We start from the raw sequence: 23,973 nt of genomic DNA on the forward strand, positions 1-23,973 counted from the left end.
TTAAACTTAAATATTAAGTCTATTTTCTTGAAAATAAAACTCATAAACCAATTAATGTCTAAAAGAGAAATTCACATGAATAATTAATTTTGAGAAATTGCATTTCATGAGAAATGTTATCTTGAATATCAATTCGTTCTTCTCTACAGACAAGATTACTACACAAATTATTTATGATAAAAACTTGTAAAATTTTAACTAAACAACAAAAAAAACAACAACCAGAAAAAAGAAATAAAATCAAGGTGTATAATATAAAACAATCACACTTCTTTCAGGCTATATGAAATTCATTTTTCTTACCAACGTTTGATAACACTACCGTCTAACAACACGATATCTTTGTTTGCACTGCCAAGGTTACGAAAACTCTTACAGCAACAAACAAATTCAAATCTTGACGAAACATTCGCGAAAACAAAGACACGAGTTAAAAAAACGTCTTTTATCAATTAATATCCTCCTTTACAACTACAATGTTAGAATGAGAATGAATTAGATAATTCACAATGAACATCCATGGATATTAGCTGTTTCTTACCATTATGTCAATGAAGAAGAAAAAACCTGACAAAATCTTAACTTTAATATCATCTTTATCATTACTTTTTTAAAAATACATGGCAGTCATGGAAAAGGAAATTTTTGTTGAAAGTTTTAATAACGAAGAACAGTTTGAATTGTTGAATGTACATGCCAACAATAAAAGTATATAAATATATATTAGTTAGAAGTACTGAAGATTTTTAGCACAGCAGTACATGTATATACATGGTTATCATATTCTTCAGAAAAGTACACATATTGTGAGAGATTTCTAAGAATTTCATTCAATTAAAAACAAACTAGCAATTCAACACTAGTGAATGTCAATGGTTTTCATACAATTATTGAAATCAATTATTGAAATTCTGTAACTTTACTAGCTCCTTAAAATTATCACGAGAGGTATCATGAAATGCATTATCACTAGAGGAATCATGAAATGCATTATCACTAGAGGTAGCATACCTAGAATCTTTCCATATTTGGAAAACATAGCTTCCAATTCTTCCTTAGTAACTTTTTCATACGGCAAATTTCCGATAAAAACTCGAGATTTCATGAGTTCCACATCCTGAATGTTGGTGGATCCATGTATTCCTGGAGATTTCTCTTTCTGCTTGGAGAGAGATCGACTGCGACTTTTACTTCTGCTTTTACTCCGACTGTATCTACGAATTCTTGATGATGAACGTCGAGGACTCCTAGACCTGTATTTCCTTCGAGGGCTTTTAGAACGTGACCTTGACCTTCGCAGACGTATTACAAGCGGACTTCTCCGCCTCTCTCTGTGCCGCCGAGGACTACGACTTCTATCCCTGCCTTTTGGAATGACTCTACCGAACCGGTCCAGATGTATTGGACTTTTTGAGCGTGACCTGGATCGACTGCTACTTCCCATGTTTTAACACTATACTGCAAAAATACTAAAAAAACTGAAAACATCACATGATGACATAGAATAAATAATCCTGAAACATATAAATCGTGGATAATCATGAACACTTTAAAAACAAATTCACTACAGTTAATTACATCGATGAAGTGTATCAAGAGGCAGAAATGCTTTACCTTTTCACTCTGCACCAGTCACAGTAATCAAAATCAAGATTCAAAATGAAACAACGCGAATTTACTCTCACACTCATTTCCACACTTTACTCATTTGAAAACTGTAAATTGTTTTCTAAAACTGTATGCATATCTAATAGTGTATTGTACAAATTAAGTGATTTTTAAAAAATTCACAAAAAAACCTTCCTTGTTATAATTACTTCTAAATTGGAACTGAATTACACACAGAGGGCCTACACACGAGACCAGAAAATCTGAAAATCGATTCCATATGGAAATTACTTTTGACTCAGTTTTACAATTCACATTATATTACAATTAACTATATACTCCATCAGATTAATTAGAGAATATCTCCAATTTTTAAGATGGCTCAAGTTTCTCAAGATATTTGTTCAAGATTCTCAAGATATTTGTTCAAGATTCTGTCAATCTGTTAGCCATATAATTGATCTTAATCATTAGACTGAACTTAAAGACCCAATTTTTAATCACCATTATATAAAACAGAAAAAAACACTCTACCTCATTTCTACAAAATTGGCTTGAGAACCAAGTATTGAATTATTTCTATCTTTCTTTCTTTTTTTTTTTTGCCTATTAATCTTTATACACATGCAAGAGCTGTGTATAAAGATGAGCATCCCTCCGGACCCAAGATCAGCATCCCTCCGGACCTTAAGTACTCCAGGTAAATAACACTTAAGTTGAATGGACCATGCCTACTTCTCAGGTAAAAATGGATCTTTAACGCTGCTGACATCGACATCAGATTCTAATAGTCTGTAATGCCTTTGCTTTTTAAGATACCGTTAACAACACAATATAACAGAAATTTTATCAAAACCTTTACATTAATTTTCAAACATATACATGTAACTGAAGTATGTATGCTTAACAACAAGAGACACTAGGAAAGGGCTAATACACGCCAAATTTCATAAAAAAAAAGACCTAGCATTTAAAAATGTTGAAAATGCTCAAGAATGATCATGGGCAAATACAAATCACAATAGGTTACATGAGTACAAGTGACCTAATAAAAGCCATCTTCGCAACCCAAGGGCTTTCATTCCACTCTCCTCCTCAGAAACATTTGGCAGATTACACAACTTAAACTGTGGCCTGCAGTGGCGACACCTACCATATGTTCTGAATTTAAACTTTATCATCTAGTTAAATGGATTAAAATATGTTCGGTTAGCAAATGTAAGTTACAAAGTCCAGTTAATGTTGCAAATGTCGATGTTTCAAATAAGGTAAATTATGTTTATAATAATTTGTTTTCGAGATCATGGTCTATTTTCTCTAACTTGTTTAAAAACTTGTTCATGTGCGCAAGACATACTGGGTTAGATTGTCTTTTTGACAGGGACTAATTCAGAACTTCTGACCGTTGTCTAAAAACTTTAAACATAACAATCTGATTGATCATGTACTTTCAAAAATGAAATTTAATTTCTTAACCAAATTCCACTGTATTTTTCCACATGAAGCAACAATTCAGAAGCAATTTGTTTTATTCCACAATAAAAAATGAGAGTATTCTCCCCTTTCCAATAGTTGATGTAAAAAACTAGATGTGTTAATGCGACAAGAATGCCCCCATTGACATACAAGTTTGAAATATTTGAAAGTCCTAGGGTGTGAAAATAATATTTGATGCAAATAAAACAAAAAATAGAAAATAAAATTACATATTATAAATTTCTTTTTTTTTTTTACTTGCATAAGATGTGAAGAGAATTGAAATGCAGCTGTTTCCAAGGACATGGAAGCTCAAGGGGGACCTTAATTAATAAGACATCCATTGGATGCAAAAGGAAACACAATGACTTATTTATTGAGATTCTATATATCAATATTGTATTTCTTAAAAATACAAAAACCAATTGCCAATAAAATGACATTTAGTATAAATCAAATGACGATTTTTTTCAGCGTTCATTTGACACTCTGTAACAAAATCACAAAAAAAAAAAAACCCAAATAGATGCGTCTGCACCACACAAATGCCCCCCCCCCCTTCCAGTAAATAAGAATACCAGGTGATTATACGACACAATTTACTCCAGGACAAGTCTCTCCTATTAAGTAAACAATATTTCACATGTTTAATGTTGGTTATCATATTTCAAAATATTTGCCTTTGCGTACAGCAGTATGAACCAGCACACAAAAGTTAAAAGGTACACCAGAACCTACATCTTAACATTTTTACACTAAGATTATTAGATATTGTAAATCCCAGGACCTTTACCAGCTGTCTGTGTGAACAGGCACATCAAGACTGTCATTTACAAAACACAGACAAGTCACGGACGCACGGAAATAGAAAAAATAGTACAAATCAGGATTCATTTTGCATGGATGATAAAATTGTCCGTGCATTTTTTAGATTATAAAATCAATTGATTTGTGACTTCGAACATACTTTGGATTGTTTTGCATACACTCCAGGGAATATGTAGTTAGAACCTATCAGTCACGAAAATTTTCTGAGCATTGTGACGACACTGTAATTTTGTTTCATCATAAACACTTGTATGCATTAGTGTTGAATTGAGAAAATTTCATAATTGATCAATGATTGATATAATCGGTATTTACATGTAGTTATTGTTTATGGATATCTATTAGCCTGTTAATGAGGAATGAAATGGGTTGTTCTTTGGTGTTTTTTTTTACCATGACATCCAGATTGGCTTTAGTTTTAAGAAACCCAAAAAATGTCCATACTTCCTGGGTAGGGATATATATTAAGTTATCAACTAATACGATACTCCTCCAACTCTTACCCCCACTTTTATATCTTGACATTACTTAACTTACCCATGATAAAGTTTGCTCAGTAGCAAGTTACTTTCCAGTAGATAAAGATATGCAGCGGATATTCAGAGCGGACTTCATATTGTAAAGCCGGGGTCGCTGCATTGCCTACCTTTTACAACTTTATTATATTTCGTGGATCTACCATCCATCATGTGAGGATTCAGTTATCGGATAATTATTCTGCAAGTTAATCATAACTAATACAATGATATTGCCATCTAAAACACTGACAAGTGAAGCATCACTTTGACGGCCTCCTCGCCATTCGATATCTTTGTGCATGACGTCAGCACACATATACACAAAATTCCAATTGGGGTCAAAGTAGTCATGATTAATTTGAAGAATACTCATCCGATAACTGAATCTAATCTACCTCAGGGAAATAAAGTTGTAAAAGGTAGGCAAAGCAGCGACACCAAGTGGTGTCGCTAAATTCCCACTTTTTGATATGAAGTCAGTTTTGACCCCCCCCCCCCCCCTCCCCCACATGTCACTATGTAAAAGCGGTGGTAAAAGTCGGAGGAATCTCGGATTAATTTCCATGAATTTAAAAACTTAAAAAGTGTATTATATGTGTACTGACTTGTTATACCCGAAATAATAACACAAAATGCATGTAAAAATGACAAGAAATTTAAAACATCTCTACAACATTTATTAACTATTACAATCCATACATTTTATTGTTTTTGACTTCCTTATTTGTTTACTACTAAGTGTTTTTTTGACATGATGATTGTGAATGAAACCACTGGTGATACTTTGTACAATTAAACATGAATCCATATTCAGGCATTCTACAAGTACAAAACAATTGCACAGAGATCAATGCACATATTTTTAAAGTCATGGACGGATCATGTTTTTTCAGTCACAGATTCACGGATATCAAAGTTACGGAAATTCTGTAAATTGTTTTTATTGAAAAATCGATATGAAATACTGATTAGAAGAAAATATCATACTTGTATTATGAAAGAAATAAAGTCTTCTGTCTGTAAATTTCGTGTGTTTATAATGTGATGAAACAATTACGGTGACGTCAAAGTATGGTAAATTTCTGTGACTGATAGATTCTACCTACATATCCCCTACCTACATGCACAAAAAAATTCAAAGTATTTCCGATGTCACAAATAGTGTAAAATGTACTGAAATTTTTATTATCCGTGCAAAATCATTTGTACAATTTTTTTTTCTAATTCTGTGTATTGTCAACAGGGCTCAAAATTAACATATGCCCGTCAGTCTGTGACTGGTTAAAAGTCTGGCGGACTGACATACATTTGTTTTAGTCAGTCCGATGGGACTGGTTAATTTTCTAAAGCATCATTTTGGAAAATATACTTATGAAATTTTATACACACATTTGGCATTCTTCGATCTGTAAATGTTAGACGAATCTGGTTTGTAAATATAAATCCCACATTTAAATGTTACAATAATGTCTGAGGCATATTGAGTTAAATTTCATTTTAATAACATTAACGAAATATGTTTAATTATTTCTGGACAACTGTTGGACTGGTAAATTTTTCTGCGGACTGGTTGAAATTATACCCCATCAGTCCGGCTGGACTGGTGACATAAAAAGTTAGCTTCAAGCCCTGGTCAACCTCCCATTAAGCCTACATACAATTTTGTTTTCTAATGATTTTTTTTTACTGCAGTCTAGTTTTCATTTGTTTTAACGAGGGGCAAACTAAAAACTTTGTACATTATAACCATGTGTTGAATGACCATATACAGCACGGAAGAAGATTGGGTGGTCAGTACCATGACGTGTGTGTATTGTGCAAGTTGATTATAGATGACTTGATTGACCATTGCAACACTGTTGGTTAGAATCACATAGCACAGAATTCTTAAAATCTACTTCTGTGGTATCATATATTTGTAGCTTTTTGTCATTGTTCGAATAATGAAATGTGAACTTTATCGTTCCGAGGTAATTTTAACAAGTCAATATCAAGAACACTGCATAGCAGTTTAACCAATAATTAATGGGGTACATTTGACTACCAATTGTTGGGGCTCTTTACCACTGAGGAAGAGGGCTTATCTGATTATATAGGTAAATATTAATCAGTTTTCAGACACACCAGCACGTCTTAGGTCCGCCCATATTGAAGTCAATTGGAAAGTGCAATTAGGTTGCATGTTAAAACTGAATGATCTTCTTACTCACACACATGTGTACTTTTTCTTAGTTAATATCTCTAATTATGCAGCATCATACTTGCACACAAAACAATCGCAAAAAATGATGAAAATGGCCGACTGATCTCATGTTTGAAGTTTATCTTGTAAATCAGACGCACATCTTGCCTCTTCTGATTGCTTCAGCGACGTTCTACCTGCAAATAAATTTACATTAAATATACTTAACGCATACCTAATAAAATATTTGCGGGTTATTCTGATTTCAGAACTATATCAGCCTCCTCATGTGCTGTTTGCTATTTTCCATAATACAGCCTCGATCTCGTAAGGATATATTAACAGTGACACGTATGGTGATTGGTTGAAGTATGGAAGAGCAGCCAATCATGATAGATTTCACTTAAACTACATAGACAAAAACAAATATGTCAGCAGAGCAGACAGAGGGTAAGTTATGTTTGATAATGTTTTAAATGATTGATAATAGAACAGCTATAGATCACGAATTTTTGTACCTGTATCCAAATAGTACTTGTTGAAGAAATGACTGGATATGACAGTCATGGGAAGTCGCTATCAGAGTATAAACATTTGAAGATCGCAGGGCTTGCTCCCGGCTTGGACGTTTTTTTGGGGAAAAAAATTATAACAGTGAGTCTATCTTTATCAGAAAACTTTATTTTTTTTTCTACCCTAATTCTACAAGCAGGGAGCAAGCCCCTTTGATGTAGATCTGACACAAACTTCCAGTTTACAGTCAACGTATTTTAAACTTAATTGATATACAAAGTATATAATATATGCTCTTTAGGAGCATAACAAAACTTCCTTTCCAGGGAAGTCGTTGTGGCCGAGTGGACTTGCGCACTGGTTTGACAATCTTGCTAGGCGGTGGGTGCCGTACGTCGCTGGTTCGACCCCGGGCTGGGGCGAAAATTTTCAGTACCTAGTTGTGATTATTTAGTGCTTTATATATTAATTAATTGATTATCACATGTGTAGCGGTCGGCCGGGTTCGATCACAGGTGGCCAGTTAGCTCAGTTGGTAGAGCACCTGACTAGAGATTCAGGGGGCCCGGGTTCGAATCCCGGTCTGGTCCGTTGCATTTTCTCCCTTTCCTGTTACACATGTATCGTTTAGATCCTAGGGGTAAACGTAAGGTTGGGTGTTATAATTGTTTGTGTGTGCTTTATATTAAATATTCTATACAATTGCATCGAGAGATCCACTCTCCTTATAAAATATCTTAAACACTGAATGACACAGCGATTGTGTGAGATTACATCAGTGTGTATATGTAGCGCTTTAGGAGCATAACAAAACTTTCTTTCCAGGGAAGTCGTTGTGGCCGAGTGGACTTACGCACTGGTTTGACAATCTTGCTAGGTGGTGGTTACCGTACATCGCTGGTTCGACCCCGGGCTGGGGCAAAAATTTTCAGTACCTAGTTGTGATTATTTAGTGCTTTATATATATATAAATATATGTCTTATGGAAAAAATGTATTGGACCAGGTATTTGTATTATATCCATAACAGGATAATTTTTTTATTAAATTATCAGAACGTGCATGGATAATCTTGGCTGAAATTTGACTGGATATTTAGAGTGACGCCTTCACCAGATCTCTGAGAAGTCCTTTATAAGTCTGTTCAGCCGGTTCTAGCAACTAATGTGCACTTAGGTGACACTGCCGTTTGCTTCAAATAAGTGATTTGACTATCAAACTAACTCTTATCACTATTAATTTTGCATTACTTACCATCTAGGCATGAAAATTCCCAAATAAAAAAAGTCACTAAAATTTACGCACAAATGAGGATCCCCATGAAGGAATGGCCTACATTTTTCATAACACTATGTGAGTTATTTCCCCCTGATTACAGAGGGCGCACAGCAATTTGCGGTCCTCAGTTGACGGTGCCATATAAGGAATGAATAGAAAATTTACAATTTTTGATTGCAATCAATTGCCAGTTAAGGAATTTTTCTAAGAATTATGTGTAATGACTTAAAAATAGTATAACTGAACAAAATATCTTAGTCACTAACTACATTTATATGTGTCCCTTGTGTGGTTTTCTCGAAAGCAATGCATGGTCATGATATAATAAAGTACATGTATGTAAATACTACCTAGTCCTCAATTTCTTTAGATCAGAATTATGATGTCCTTAGTATATCAGCAATTCTTCATTATTAATTTTTATCAATATTTTCGACAACCAAAACACACACCAAAAAAAAACCCCACATGCAATATGATATGCCTAAAACACATGTAAAACCAATGCATACATGTATACATTATCAATAATTTATCGTTTCACACTGAACAAAACTATTTGTATGAAAGAGTTAGATTTTGTGTACATCAACTCATACCTCTTCTTACACTTTAATTACTCAAATGAGCACAAAAACAATCATCAGGCTACTAGCAACAATGGGTCTGCCTCCTCTTACATACATTGCATACAAACTTGGTTATTTTTACGTGCAGAGAAAGACCTATAGTCGAAAAGGCTGCCCCCCCCCCCCTTTAATCCTGTGGGGATCCGTGTTAGAATTGGTCCTCAGTACCACCTTGCTTGTCGTAAGAGGCGACTAAATGGGGCGGTCCTTCGGATGAGACTGTAAAAACCGAGGTCCCATGTCAAAGCAGGTGTGGCACGATAAAGATCCCTCCCTGCTCTATAGCCATAAGTGTCGAGCATCTATAAGGCCTAAATTTTAATTTTTCAACCCTTCACCGGCAGTGGTGACGTCTCCATATGAGTCCAAGATTCTCGAGAGGAACGTTAAATAATATTCAATCAATCAATCACCCCACCCCTTTAAAGAAAGCATTGTCGTGAATGGTAGTGGTAATGTAAAATTTAACCAATGAATGGAACTGAAAAATCAACCCTTGTCGCCTTCAATCTCGAGCTTAGGATTATTGTTTTTGAAATTTACTTGTCAAGAAAATTTAGGCAATATTATGAAGTCAACTTCTCCACCCCCCCACCCCCCACCCACCCTTACAATGCTACGTGTCTGATTGTATCACATGCTTTCATTGTTCTTTTAATTCTAGGTGTCTGTTGTTTTTACAACAGATTACTGTTGGACTCCTCGGTATTGATTACATAATTTGGACATAAATAAACGTCAAATACACCTATAACACGGTTAACACCCCTCTCCCCAACTCTACAATTTGAAGAAGTGCATACTTTAAAAAGTTTTTTCCAAAAAATCGAAGAAATTTCAACCTTGTTTCTTCCTTTAGATATAATTCAACCTGTTAAAACTTGGTATACTATAGAATTTGGTAACGTAAGCTTTACTATACACTATTTGTTAATACTATTTGTGTGAAGCTTAGGACCACAATCGTAAGTGCACCCCTAACTTCCGGTGTAAGGGGAGTAACTGTAGGCCATTGTTTATCTCCTGATATTGAAGAGTTCCTATAGTCTGTTTTTCTTTATCAGTGATACACAGTAGGTATGAGCAGTTGCTACATATCACTAATAAAGAAAAACAGACTGTAGGAACTCTTCTACTAGCATATCAGGACATAAATATTGTCTGTGTATTGTCTGTTTAAAATCTCCCCATTCATTTAACGCGGGAAACAACACAGTCATGAAATCATGTTATGAAATGGTGTACTGTGTAATATGTTTTATGGTGTGATCGTTAAGACGAGCAAAGACCCTTAACCTTTTGCAACAGAACTTTAGACATTTTAAAATCTGCCTATTCGTTTAACGCGGGAAACATAACACAGTCGACTGTAAACAATGCATTGTGACGTTATAGCAGCTGCAATGTTATTTTTCTTCCTTTCAAACTAAGCAATTATAACAAAACGTACAAAAGTATGAGAAAGCTTGTCTGGAATTTAATAACGATTCAATTTGGTACTTTCCAAACTATTTGTTTTATTTACGGGTTGTCAATGAAGTATACCGCAGTGACGGCGACATTTTTCTAGAAGCATTATGGGTAGTCCCCAACATTTTTCAGCTGAAGAAGAGCATATCACATAACTCACATGTGTAATCATTGGAGCGAGCTCATCACGTCACTTCACGACATGAGCTTTGCTTGCTATTACTAGTATTTTTCTTTTCATTGCTTCATACTTTGAGTGAAATTTCTATTTAAGTTTTAAAAAATAGCAGGTTACATCATACAGAGAAACAACTCAACCCTTTAAAATACAGTAAAACATGGTTGTAGCTAACCTCCAGGGTCAGCGAAAAACAGCTAAATGTACCCAACTTCATTAAATCCAATAAAAGTCTTGCTATTTTCCTCTCATAGGGAATAAATGTTACTTTGCAATAAGCATGAATTTGTTATATTTAAGTTTGTTATTAGCGTGTTTTACTGTATTCTAATATGTTCAGATCTCCCTTTTTTTAATCTCAGACAAATGTTTCTGTTGCAATTAATTCTGGGTTTTTAATTGTTTAGACTTGAAGGCATTTGAAAGGAGGCTGACTGAAGTAATTGATAAACTACAACCAACAGCGAGACTATGGAGAAGTAAGACATTACTGAGTGTGAAGTATACATTTTATGATGTTAGCTGCAGATCTGTAGCTCTCTTAGAAAGTGCTGGGACAGATTCTGTCTGTCACTATATTTTCCCAGAGAGCTACAGATCTGCAGTTATAAAAATGCATGCTATGATCCATTGGAAGAAATACCAGTGCTATACCAGTCCAATATTTCTTAGTTTTTGATCTTCTTCTCCATTTTCCCAACAATGTCAACTTGAGATTATCATTTCTATACTGTTACACCTGTACCACAGGATGTATTGTGGTACAGTGATGTCTGTATGTCCATCCGTCCGTTCAGGGTTTTCTGTTTCTATTTTTATTTTCTCTGTCACATATCAATGCTTCTTTATCGGTCACTATAGAACATATTGCAATTTTGATCTATTTCGACCTCTCCCAGGAGTTTTGTCCCTTTATTTGAAAAATTTATGTGATATGGAGCATACATAATTTGTCTAAATCCTCTCACAATTTTAAAGTGGGGACCTTCATATTTTACAAAGAGTTTGCATAGGTATTGAAGATGTGCATGTGGCAAGAATTTTGATTTTCTTCAATTTTTGAGAAAATTACACGTTGAACTTAGTCAGTTTTGAAGAAATATTATAAATTGAGTGCATTGTTTGTCCTTTTAACTCCTCTCACAGTATGTGGGGGATCTAAGGGAAGATGGGAATGGTAGTGGTTGGTTGGTTATATATTGTTTATCATCCCACTCGAGAATTTTTCACTCATATGGAGATGTCACTATTCCTGGTGAAGGGCTGCAAAATTTAGGTCTATGCTTGGTACTTATGGCCATTGAGCAGGGAGGGATCTTTATTATGCCACACCTGCAGTGACACGGGGCCTCAGTTTTTGTGGTCTCATCCAGAGGACCGCCCCATTTAGTCGGTAGTCGTCTCTTATGACAAGCGACAAGTACTGAAGACCTATTCTAACCTGGATCCCCACGGGAATGGTAATGTCAACCATTATGAAATATTTTGCATGAAGAAGACTGAAGTATTTTCTTTCTTTTTACTTGTTTATTTCTCTATATAATTATTGATTGTAATTTCTCTGAGAACAACTTTCACCATTTCCAGTGGTCCTCATTGTCATCTCTGTCTGTACAGCTGTCGGGGCCTGGACATGGCTCTGGGACTCACAGACAAAACAAGTAGGTATCATTTATTATATTTTTTTATGATATCCACAATGTCAAATATGTTTATACAGTCTTAACAAAAACTTTCTTGAGCACTGGCTATTCTGGTCTCTGTATCTGGACTGTTTACTAAATCAAAGAGAAATTCATTGGCCCAAATCAAACACACAGTATTATTTTTTTTCAGTTTTGAAAACAATTTTGAGTACATTAAACCTTGTGGGGTTTTAATCAAATTTAGTTCTAGTGTGATAGAAACATTATCTTTACCATTGATTTAGATTGCAACCGTCACTCTATTTCAATATGTGGTTAATATAATTTTAGCAGAAAGTCAGTGATATTGATGAAAAGCACAGGCCTAACTGACTTGTATATATATTAATGATTTTGCAAACCCACCCCAACTTTACTGGACTTAGTCTGTGAGCTAGTAGCTAATTTAGAAGGTTGTTTGTAATTTTGGCGCATTTAGAATACACACCAGAAAATGTCATATTCTAAAAACCTTCCTAACTCCTAAACAGTGGATGCAAAATTATTAATGAGCCCCTGGTTGAGCAGTTTAGACCTCAGGGAGTGGCTACATGGATCTTTTAGTGAACTTGAGAATCTAAAATCCTCTGTCAGAACATCTTGCATTCAAACTAAGTGCACAAAGTTGTAATGAGCTTGGAGGTCTACCAGAATTGTGGATGTCTTGGAGGTCTACCAGAACTGTGGTTTTCTTGGCCTGTATGTCAGGGATTTAGATCTCAGGTGTGGGGCTGTATTTATCGTTGAATGAAAATGTCTTTTACTCCTGAATATCTAGTAAACAGTCTAGGTGCATACTGAAGCCTTGATTTAATACAAACTTAGGTAGTAGATGGGAATCATCATGCTTGTGTGTCCATCTGTTGTGCATCCATCCTACTTTTGTCTTAGCACTATCTTTGTAATGTAGAGACATTCCAAGTTCATACTTGGTACAAAGGCTACTTATCTCTGGAAGGTGTGTTAAGACCTCAACCAAAGTCATTTGTCCTAGCTGAAGATTCACTAGTAAGAAAAATATTTGTACAGACTTAGGGCTGAAATGATTCTCCGAAATATCGATACTGTTCAGTGTAAATGTTTGATTCAATGTTCGATTCATTGCTTCGATTTTCAGTTTGATACGTTTATTACAAACGCATTCAGTAAAATACATCAGGCTCAGCCTGTACTTATTATTTTTACCTGCATAAGGGACAAAATAGCATCGAGTCTGATGGAAATGATAATGCACTTTAAATCATCGGTTTTAACTACAGAGCCAACAGGTATTTTACCATTTGGCAGTTTGGAAACATTTTGCTTTTAAAATTTCGATTGTGAATCTTGTTAATTAAATTTTTCATCAATGTTATTATTGGTTTCTTCTGTAAATTGTATCGTATTGAAACTATTAAATTGTGGCATAAGTATTGCAATACATATCGTATCGTGAAGAGGGCGTGTCGTTTCAGCCCTATACAGACTACAACTTTATGATGCAGAGGCATTAGAAACTCATACTTTGCACAAAGGCTGTTATTACCAGACATATGTAGTTTCTTGACATGGGATGAAGGTCAATTCTAATAAGTCAAGGTCACTGGTATAAATATTAGAAATACGTGTTCAAGGTCAAAATTTTGTAGTGAACAGATATCAGAAGCTCATATTTGGCACACATGTTGCTAATGACTTTACAAAGCGTGGCGACCCTGATCCATGGTCAAGATCATTATCATCAAGGTCATTGATAAGATACCAAAATATTTGTGTCCAGGCCATTAATTTGGTATGAAGAAACATTAAAAGTAATGAAAATCCCTCCTCTCCCTTCTAAGATAGCATCCAGCTTTTAGAGTTTCACAGATACATTCACTGCACCATTGAAAAGCATCACTTCAGTCATATTATTCACTGCATGGGACTTAGAGGACCATTAATTTCCCAGGGCCTCTTGTGTATATAGTTTAAACTTGCATAGATGATGTATTAATCATTTATGATGCAGATGCAGCATCTGACCTATATTTTCCAGATGACAGCTTTTGCAACAGTTCCATTCATCATCACTAACTTCTATATTATTCAAATTTACATGAACAGTTAAATGACTCTCAATCAAATTTGCTGCCACTAATTGTAACATGTATTTCAAATACCAATCCGGTACATATGAGGCTCATTACAATAATAGGGTTCAAAGGTACCTATCTATTTTAATAAACAGAAAAAATTGTAATAGTTAATACAAGAATATTTATAATAGCATCAGAAACACATGTAATACCAGAATAAAATCTAATTAATTGAAATGTTTATAAAAACACAGGCAGAAATCCTCCTCAGAGCTCGGTGCTACTAAGTGTGCATTGTTAGGTGCTGCTAGGTATCCAATTTTAGGTGCTACTAGGTGTCCAGTGTTAGGTGCTGCTAGGTGTCCAGTGTTAGGTGCTGCCAGGTGTCCAGTGTTAGGTGCTGCTAGGTGTCCAGTGTTAGGTGCTGCTAGGTGTCCAGTGTTAGGTGCTGCTAGGTGTCCAGTGTTAGGTGCTGCCAGGTGTCCAGTGTTTGGTACTGCTAGGTGTCCAGTGTTAGGTGCTGCTAGGTGTCCAGTGTTAGGTGCTGCCAGGTGTCCAGTATTAGGTGTTGTTAGGTGTCCAGTATTAGGTGTTGCCAGGTGTCCAGTATTAGGTGTTGTTAGGTGTCCAGTGTTAGGTGCTGCTAGGTGTACATTGTTAGATGCTAAGTACTAAGTGTTGTTGCTCCAGAATACCGTTAATAGATTGTAATGGAGAAGTCTGAATCTACAACGCTATGATAAAGACTACAAAAACATTGAAATGACTAAAGCATACATGATTGCATAGGAAGAACTACCCTTTACAAAATTTAAGCCATAAGTTGAAATGCAAAGATAGAATGTTCTTGCCATTCAAAATGATTGCTTGAAGGATATGAAAAATGAAGAAATTATTTCTTGTTTAAGTGACTCTATAAAAGTGGGCATAGAATGTGAAATAATTGATAGCATGTATTACAGTATTGTGATTGATGCAGGGACATATATTTCTGAAAGAAAATTAAGAATTCAACCTAAGGCAGAGTGTAGAAAGATGGTTTTCACAACCTAGAAAGTTTCTCATTGTAATATTTTCTATCAAGCAGATTTGCAAATATTTGAATGAGGCCTAAAGTTTTATTCTTGGTGACCTAAATATGGGAATGGCCAGTTAAATTTAAAGTAGGTCGTCATTTGGCAGTCTTGTCCCAAAATTTACTGTGAGTCCTGTCAACTGAACTGACTGTAGGGGGTGATTTATGCAATGTAATATGTAAATATGTGTATTTACATGTACAACCATGTTAAGTAAAGTGTGAACCTTATTTAAATGAAACAGCAAAGACAGGTGGTCAAATAATGGTAAAGTTTACATTTTGTGGCCAAAAATATTTTCTGTTTACTTACCTATTATATGGGAAAATAGTTGGTTGCATAGGAGAAAATTATATATTTAGAGTCCTTTATTTAGAAGAACAGTTGGGAGATTCCTAATATACAATGTCGTCCATTAATGATTTATGATGGACTGTACAATAATGATATGTGAAATGTATCCATTTACATGTTAGCTTTTTTGAGTCTTAGCTTGGAATACTTTGAGGCCTAGAATCATCAATCCTTATCAGTTGAGGTAGCTCACAGTCACTATATCAAGACATACATTTTATGACACTATGTCACAAGATGACACAATTCAAATGTTTGGTGTAATTACTTGTATCGATGGATTCGCTTGTATATCTCAGCCCAGTGGATAATGTATCAGGTTGCCGGCTCGCAGATCTCAAATCTGCCAGTGTCTGACTTTTGTGTTATTTATTGAAATAGATTTTTGGAAATCATGTTTTTTCTCTCAAAAATTGCATAATTTTGCCTTTTTGACATGTGCACTTATTACAGATCATCATATATCTTTCATGATGAAATATCATGCTGATTTGATAAACTTTTTCAAGGTGTAGTGGGCCACCTAAATTGAAAGTTTGTTGTGACCTAAAGCTTAGGAAAAACCCAGTCTTGGTCATGATTAGGTACCGTGGGTCTTGGAGTCATCAACTCTAGTCAGTTGATGCATCTTGGTTGTAAGTGTGATGGAAACTAATATTAGGTCGTAGTAACCTCAATAAAGAATGATTTGACCAAATATAGTAAAAATCCTGTCTAGCTCATAACTTGGATGCTATGAGGTCTAGAATCATCAAACCTTCTCACTTGATACACATTATAGGTGTAAGGTTTAATTATGTAACCCATTAATAATAATTAATAATGATATCACTGTTGTTAAGGTTGATTTCTAGCTGTTATGTAATATATTATTTCAAAAGCATACATATCATCTGCCTTGGTGGTGGACTTTTTTCCGATGATATTTTCATTCTTTTTTTTGTTGTTGCAGATCTCACTCACCCAGTCCCTGATGAATCATCCATTTTTCACAATTAGCTGTGTATTTCTCATTTTCCTGTTTCTTTTTGGAATCCATAAAAGAGTTGTTGCACCATCAATGTATCCTTTGATTTAAATCAGTCATCTTTGATATTGTGATTATGCAGCATTGGAACAATGTTTTTCATTGTCGGTATCTGATTATTTGTTATCCATGCCTGTCTACAGCCAAATGTCCGCTTACTCTTATTTCCCATTGATAGATTTAGTCTTATTTTATAAATGTTATATATAGTGCCTTGGATTTTCAGGGCATCCAATCAAAGTGCATTTTTCATACTAGCTTGTTATCAGTATCATTGGATGCTTTCATGTAAGTGTTCTACTATAGTTTACTGTCAACAGTAATAATCACCTTTCCTCTGCTGGGAACAAAGAGTTAATATTCCACAAAGTTCAAAATTGTTATGAAAGTGATAAAATGTTAGAAACTATTGAAATCGATTTAAAGTTGTGAACTTAGAAATCTATCCATCCCTGGCTCATTTCAGCTTCCATCAGCGCGGATATTGCATACAAAGATGGGGAAACCTAGCATTCTCAGGGGGTTGAAATTGGTAAACATATGTTCTGTACAAATGACCAGTTAGAAATAAACTCTGTGAAGACAATTTTTTCAACTACAAGTGTTTTATTGTGTGCACTGTTATGGTTTAGACAGTTTTATCTGATTAATCAAAGTCATAATGAAAGCATGTTAATAACCTAGCATTGTTTAAACTGTTGAATCACGCAGCTTTTTAGCTCACCTGAGCTGAAAGCTCAAGCGAGCTTTTCTGTTCACCTGTTGTCCGTCGTCTGTCCGTTTGTAAACTTTTCACATTTTCGACTTCTTCTCCAGAACCACTGGGCCAATTTCAACCAAACTTAATAAAAAGCATTCTTTGGTAAAGGGCTTTCAAGTTTGTTTAAATAAAGGACCACGCCCCCTTCAAAGGGGAGATAAACACGAAAATGTAAAAATAGGGTGGGGTCATTTAAAAATCCTCTTCTCAAGAACCACTGGGTCAGAAGAGCTGAAATTTATATGAAAGCTTCCTGACATAGTGTAATTCAAATTTGTTAAAATCATGGCCCCCGGGGGTAGGATGGGGCCACAATAAAGAATCAAAGTTTTACATGCAAATATATAGGGAAAATCTTTAAAAATCTTCTTTTCAAGAACCACTGGGCCAGAAAAGTACATATTTACATGAAAGCTTCCTGACATATTGCAGATTCAAGTTTGTTAAAATCATGGCCTCTTGTTCTTTTTAGCAATTACGAAGTTTGGACAATTGGTAGATATTGACTTGGGGTTTTGATCACTAATTGGCAGGTCACAAAACAAGGTCAAAATGTGTGGTATAGTAGACACCTTTATTTGTAAAGTCTTGCCATGATTGTCATCTCATTCAGGAAATTTTGTTAGAGTCTATCCATTTTTGTTGCATACATGTTTATTGAAAACATTTACAATTTTGTGCAGTTTTTGCTCTGATTGGTTGACAATTGTATTTAATATAAAGAATGATAACTCTTGAGGCTCACTAGAAGACAATGAAGGGGAGGGGGATTTGAAAATAAAACTAAATTGGTTAAAAGGAGGTAAGAGTAACCAAATTGGACAATTGGCTTGCAAATATTCTTGGCTTGTTGTTAAACATTTTCAACTTCTATTCAGAAACTATTAGACCTATTGTCACCTATATTAATCTGTTGCATCTTTAGGGATAGGGGAAGAAAAATGATACATTTCATGGTCACTGCCCCTATGAGTTCCAAGGGTTGGGGGCAATAAGAAATATTTTTACTCTTAAATATTTAGTAGATCATGAGCATGGAGGCCTCTACCAAAATTGTGAAGTTAACTGCTCAAGGATTCAGGTCCCAGGGTGGTGTTAAATACATGGAGATCATGAATATAAACAAAATATATTCAATTTTTAAAAATCTTCTCCATTAGTTCTGAGCAGGAAAACTGAGTGCATATTTCTAATGTGCATGGAAGAAGGCCTCTTCCAAAATATTGAAATTTATGGCCCCAGTTTGAGGATGCTAGGGTGAGACTTCATGGGTCATATAGAGAAAATGTTTTATCTTTCAAAATCTTTTTCTTCACTTATGAGCATATAGCAGACTAACCGAGTGCAAAGTTATGATTATAGATACCTCTAGTCCTCTACCGGAAGTGTGAGAAACATTAGAATCCTTATGACCAGACAGTATGCATTGTCCCAAGTCGAGGTCATTAGGTCAAAGTTAATAGTGAAAATGAAAATGTTCATTTGTAATTGAGAATTTATTTTACAAACATCTCTTGTATGATTCTTGGTGGAACGTTGAAAATTTGTTACTGTAATCTTGCATGCATTCTTTTCATAGGCATTAATGCTTCAGTTTCCAAACTTCATGATAAAATGAATACATTATCAACATAAAACTACTGAAATATATTTCAGCTGCTTGTGGGTAGTAAAGGATTAATTGGACTTATACTGATGAATATTAGCAGTTGTTGGGTGTAAAAATTTACAATCACACATTTTTACACCAACTCGGTCTGATATTCACCAGTATAAGTAGTAATTAAGATTGTATCTGAAATTGTATAAGAAACAGTGTTTTTATGTCTGCTAGATGTGTATAAGTAAAACAGAGGAATTAAATTGAACAAGAAATACTTAACTATTTTCAGTATTGCATCCAGATGCCGACAAGTTTTAACAGACTTTAATATGTCCTGTGATGAGGTTAGTTAATTAGGTTAACTTGAAAATTTATGATACACTGTGATCGCATGTTAGGTTGCCAATAAAAACTCCTCATTACAAAATTGATTTTGAAATACTAAGTACACATTGGAACTAATACATCGCTAGTCATGCTAAATATACATAAGAGTGTGTGGTAGGCTTCATAATTATTCACACACTTGTTTTCTATAATCAGTATTGTTCCAATTATGCAAAGATGCTGAGCTTTTGTAAGGGGAAGTAACTCCCATTAGGTGTTATCATTTGTTATTTTGTATTGCAACATGTAGTGTTTGGACCTGTACAAGTGAAGAGCAAGTTCACATAGCTCTACCTAGTCAGGTCACAGTAATTGGACAATATCACTGCAGTTGACCATTAAAATGGAAAATATCCCTGATTAAGACATTTTTAGCCAGAAAAGTATTTACAACCATCTCCTTCTTCTAGTTCATTTCAAATGAAAAGGAGAGTGGATTCATTGTAATCAAAATCAGCTGTTTTTCACAAATGAAGCAAATCTGAACAGCTGATTTTAATCAGATTGTGAATGGATTGTAAACACTTGGCTAAGGAAGATGTGTTTGCCACTAGATAGATAATGTAAATGAGAGGGAAAGATCATAGTGTAAAATGTTAAACTTTTGTCCCACAACTATCAAAAGTACCTTCACAACAACAACAAAAAAGGCCCATTGGCAACATTACTCACCTTAACATTTTAAATTTTCTTTTAAATTCTTGTATATATTTACACTAAACCATTTGCATATTATGTAGCCTTCTAGTTCATTTCTTAAATTTTTACACATACATTGTACTTTGATGTAGAACTTTAAACCCCTATTTTGGCCTCAACCTTGTTGGGGGACATGGTTTGAACATATTTGATTCAACATTAAGTGAAAGTACTTATATAGATATGAAATTTTACCCTTGTGTTTTTCTCATTAATAGATGGTTTTAAAAGATTCTTTATATTACACATCTACTGTGACCCCAGGAGTTTAGTTTGAACAAACTTGATTCTTTACTGAGAAGGCTTGAATTCTGACATTTGGTGCCTTTTGCTTCTGAGATTTTCGAAGAATGTAAAACTTCCAGTGCTGTAAGAAAACTGCATGTAATTACATAGTCATGTAGAGCAGGCTTCTACCAAAATTGTAAAATTCATGATCCCCGAAGTGAAAGTTCTGACTCTAGGGCAGGCCCAAACTTTGGCATATAGTGTTGATGTGTAAAACATATAAATAACATCAATGCTATTGATACTGAATGAAAACAGAAATGATATTTAGAAGGAGCAGGAATATCCCTTTACCAAAAATGTAAATTTCATGATCCCATGAGTAGGGGTTTTGGTGAGCCAAAATGGTCATAATGATTCTTCCTTAATTTTTGCTGCTACTGTAGAAAAACGAAATGCATGCTAAGGAAAAGCAGAAAGAGATATACCAAAGTTGTGAATGTCACAACCCCAGCGTTCTGACTCTAGGGCAGGCCTAAAATAGTCAGTATTGTGTTTATATGTTTAAGAAATAAATTCATATAATATATATTTAAGAAATAAATTTCATTTTTGAAAATACAAGAGGGCATGGACTGCGATGCTTTATGCCAGCATACTTCATGAAGCCCATTAGTTATTTAATGAAGATTCAGATGTATTCAGACCATAAGACATAAAGCCTGGGTGGGTCCTCACTATGAGTTCGAAGTTTTACATTACAGGTAATATATACACAGTAGGAAAATTCTTTAGAAATATTCCCAAGAACCATAAGTGTACAACTGTCAAATTAATATGCATGGATGATTTTGCAGTCATAATTCCTTAAAGTCTTGAAAGAATATGCAAGCATCATCATGTTGTGTATGTTCTAAGTTTATTCACACCTTGACCCCCAGATTTTGGATGTGACCCAGAATTTTTTTGTCTCAGGAACCATGAGGGTACAATATCTGAAATCAAGCATCCTCATGTAGTGTAGCACCAACATTGTGTACACCGGTACCATGACTCCCAGGCCAGGAACTGAACACAAAAGGTGTTCAAGTTTTACACAAAATAGTTCAAACTTTATTTTATAATGATTAACAAAGTTTATAACTTTTATTAATGAATCTACTTGGCGCTGATATTGGTGTTTGAATGGGCATCCACATTGCCCTCTCATAGATTATATAGGAAGATTCTTTAAAAATTATATGTGGCAAATCAATATGCAGGTATGCTCATGTAATGTACATTGAAGTTTGTTCATACAATAACTCTCAGGTTCTGGATGTAGCCACAAAAGGGCTTTAATGTTTAACTTAGGAACAAGTACTCTGTAGTAATTTTTTTTTAATTCTTCAAATACCACAATGGTACAAAATGTCAATATTCAAACATCCACATGTATTGTAGATCCAGGTTTGTTCACAACAGGGCACATTGGGCCAGGGAGGGCCATGATTGGGATTGAATGTTTAATATTGTAAAATGCTTTGCTGAGGTGAGCAATGCGGCCCATGGGCCTCTTGTTTCTTTTATTATTAATTATCAAATTAACTTCATATTATCACGCTACTTTCTTTTCTTTACAGACAGGCAAGTTAATATTAAAACCAAGGCATTTATAGTGTCTTAAATGGATATACAAATCTCAATTTCATTGTTAGCGGAGTAGCCATCCCAGATTGTTGTGCAGATAAATATTTTCCACAGAACACAAACCTGGAACATCAGACTGTGTAATAGTGGGGTATGACAAAGATACTGCCCTGTTATGTTATCTTACAAGTGCTATATCTACATGTAGCAAGGCATTGCTTTTTATTACAAGAACTTGGTAATTATGTACCTTTGGAATACAAATGTAATAGTATATGATTTGTTTAACTCTTTATATGTTGAAATACAACTTTTGTTAAGTCTTTGATTATGAATTAAAATTGATACTTTTTCAGCGAGTTGTTTGCTTGAGAAGGTTAAAATACTGATTGTTTACATATTTCTTATTGTCTCTAGGAGATGTACATATGTATGTGTGAGGTGCCACAATATGTAAATACGACAATAGAACATGTGTGAGGTGCCACAATATGTAAATACGACAATAGAACATGTGTGAAGTGTCACAATATGTAAATACGACAATAGAACATGTGTGAAGTGTCACAATATGTAAATACGACAATAGAACGTGTGTGAAGTGTCACAATATGTAAATACGACAATAGAACATGTGTGAAGTGTCACAATATGTAAATACGACAATAGAACGTGTGTGAAGTGTCACAATATGTAAATACGACAATAGAACGTGTGTGAAGTGTCACAATATGTAAATACGACAATAGAACATGTGTCAAGTGTCACAATATGTAAATACGACAATAGAACATGTGTGAAGTGTCACAATATGTAAATACGACAATAGAACATGTGTGAAGTGTCACAATATGTAAATACGTTAGTGGTGGTTACTTCTCAGAGTGCTGACGACAATAGAACATGTGTGTGTCAAGTGTCACAATATGTAAATACGACAATAGAACATGTGTCACAATATGTAAATACGACAATAGAACATGTGTCAAGTGTCACAATGTACGACAATAGAACATGTGTCAAGTGTCACAATATGTAAATACGACAATAGAACATGTGTGAAGTGTCACAATATACGACAATAGAACGTGTGTCAAGTGTCACAATATGTAAATACGACAATAGAACGTGTGTGAAGTGTCACAATATGTAAATACGACAATAGAACGTGTGTGAAGTGTCACAATATGTAAATACGACAATAGAACGTGTGTGAAGTGTCACAATATGTAAATACGACAATAGAACGTGTGTCAAGTGTCACAATATGTAAATACGACAATAGAACATGTGTGAAGTGTCACAATATGTAAATACGACAATAGAACATGTGTCAAGTGTCACAATATGTAAATACGACAATAGAACGTGTGTCAAGTGTCACAATATGTAAATACGACAATAGAACGTGTGTGAAGTGTCACAATATGTAAATACGACAATAGAACGTGTGTGAAGTGTCACAATATGTAAATACGACAATAGAACGTGTGTCAAGTGTCACAATATGTAAATACGACAATAGAACATGTGTGAAGTGTCACAATATACGACAATAGAACGTGTGTCAAGTGTCACAATATGTAAATACGACAATAGAACGTGTGTCAAGTGTCACAATATGTAAATACGACAATAGAACGTGTGTCAAGTGTCACAATATGTAAATACGACAATAGAACGTGTGTGAAGTGTCACAATATGTAAATACGACAATAGAACGTGTGTGAAGTGTCACAATATGTAAATACGACAATAGAACGTATGTGAAGTGTCACAATATGTAAAT

The 23,973-nt window shown here is 34.7% G+C and overlaps 2 protein-coding genes across 14 annotated transcripts in view; one reads left to right on the forward strand and one right to left on the reverse strand.

Annotated features, from left to right (window-relative positions):
* LOC125663980 (nuclear receptor coactivator 5-like) overlaps positions 1-6,958 on the reverse strand; it is a 16,526-nt gene extending 9,568 nt beyond the window's left edge. For 2 of the 12 annotated variants that reach the window (XM_056141697.1, XM_048896453.2), the window contains exons 1-2: positions 6,848-6,958; positions 1,012-1,458 (exon numbers count right to left, since the gene is read on the reverse strand). In XM_056141697.1, coding sequence (XP_055997672.1) covers positions 1,012-1,444 — 433 coding nt within the window. In that variant the 5' untranslated portion in view covers positions 1,445-1,458; positions 6,848-6,958. Of the gene's footprint in view, positions 1-1,011; positions 1,470-6,847 lie in introns of all 12 variants that reach the window. The other 10 variants (XM_048896450.2, XM_048896448.2, XM_056141545.1 and 7 more) reach the window with 10 other exon arrangements.
* A 26-nt stretch (positions 6,959-6,984) lies between these two features.
* On the forward strand, positions 6,985-22,536 carry LOC125663983 (nuclear envelope phosphatase-regulatory subunit 1-like). Of its 2 annotated transcripts, XM_048896460.1 has the most exons (7): positions 6,995-7,062; positions 11,087-11,158; positions 12,267-12,340; positions 13,275-13,372; positions 16,804-16,913; positions 19,531-19,585; positions 22,178-22,536. In XM_048896460.1, exons 2-7 carry the CDS (start codon positions 11,151-11,153, stop codon positions 22,211-22,213), a joined length of 381 nt encoding a protein of 126 aa, XP_048752417.1. In that variant the 5' UTR covers positions 6,995-7,062; positions 11,087-11,150; the 3' UTR covers positions 22,214-22,536. The 2 variants fall into 2 exon arrangements, with proteins under 2 accessions (XP_048752418.1, XP_048752417.1); XM_048896461.1 differs by lacking the exon at positions 13,275-13,372 and having other exon boundaries at positions 6,985-7,062.
* The last annotated feature ends 1,437 nt before the right edge of the window (positions 22,537-23,973 follow it).

The sequence above is a fragment of the Ostrea edulis genome, chromosome 1 (assembly GCF_947568905.1).
Source record: "Ostrea edulis chromosome 1, xbOstEdul1.1, whole genome shotgun sequence".
NCBI classification, from domain to species: domain Eukaryota; kingdom Metazoa; phylum Mollusca; class Bivalvia; order Ostreida; family Ostreidae; genus Ostrea; species Ostrea edulis.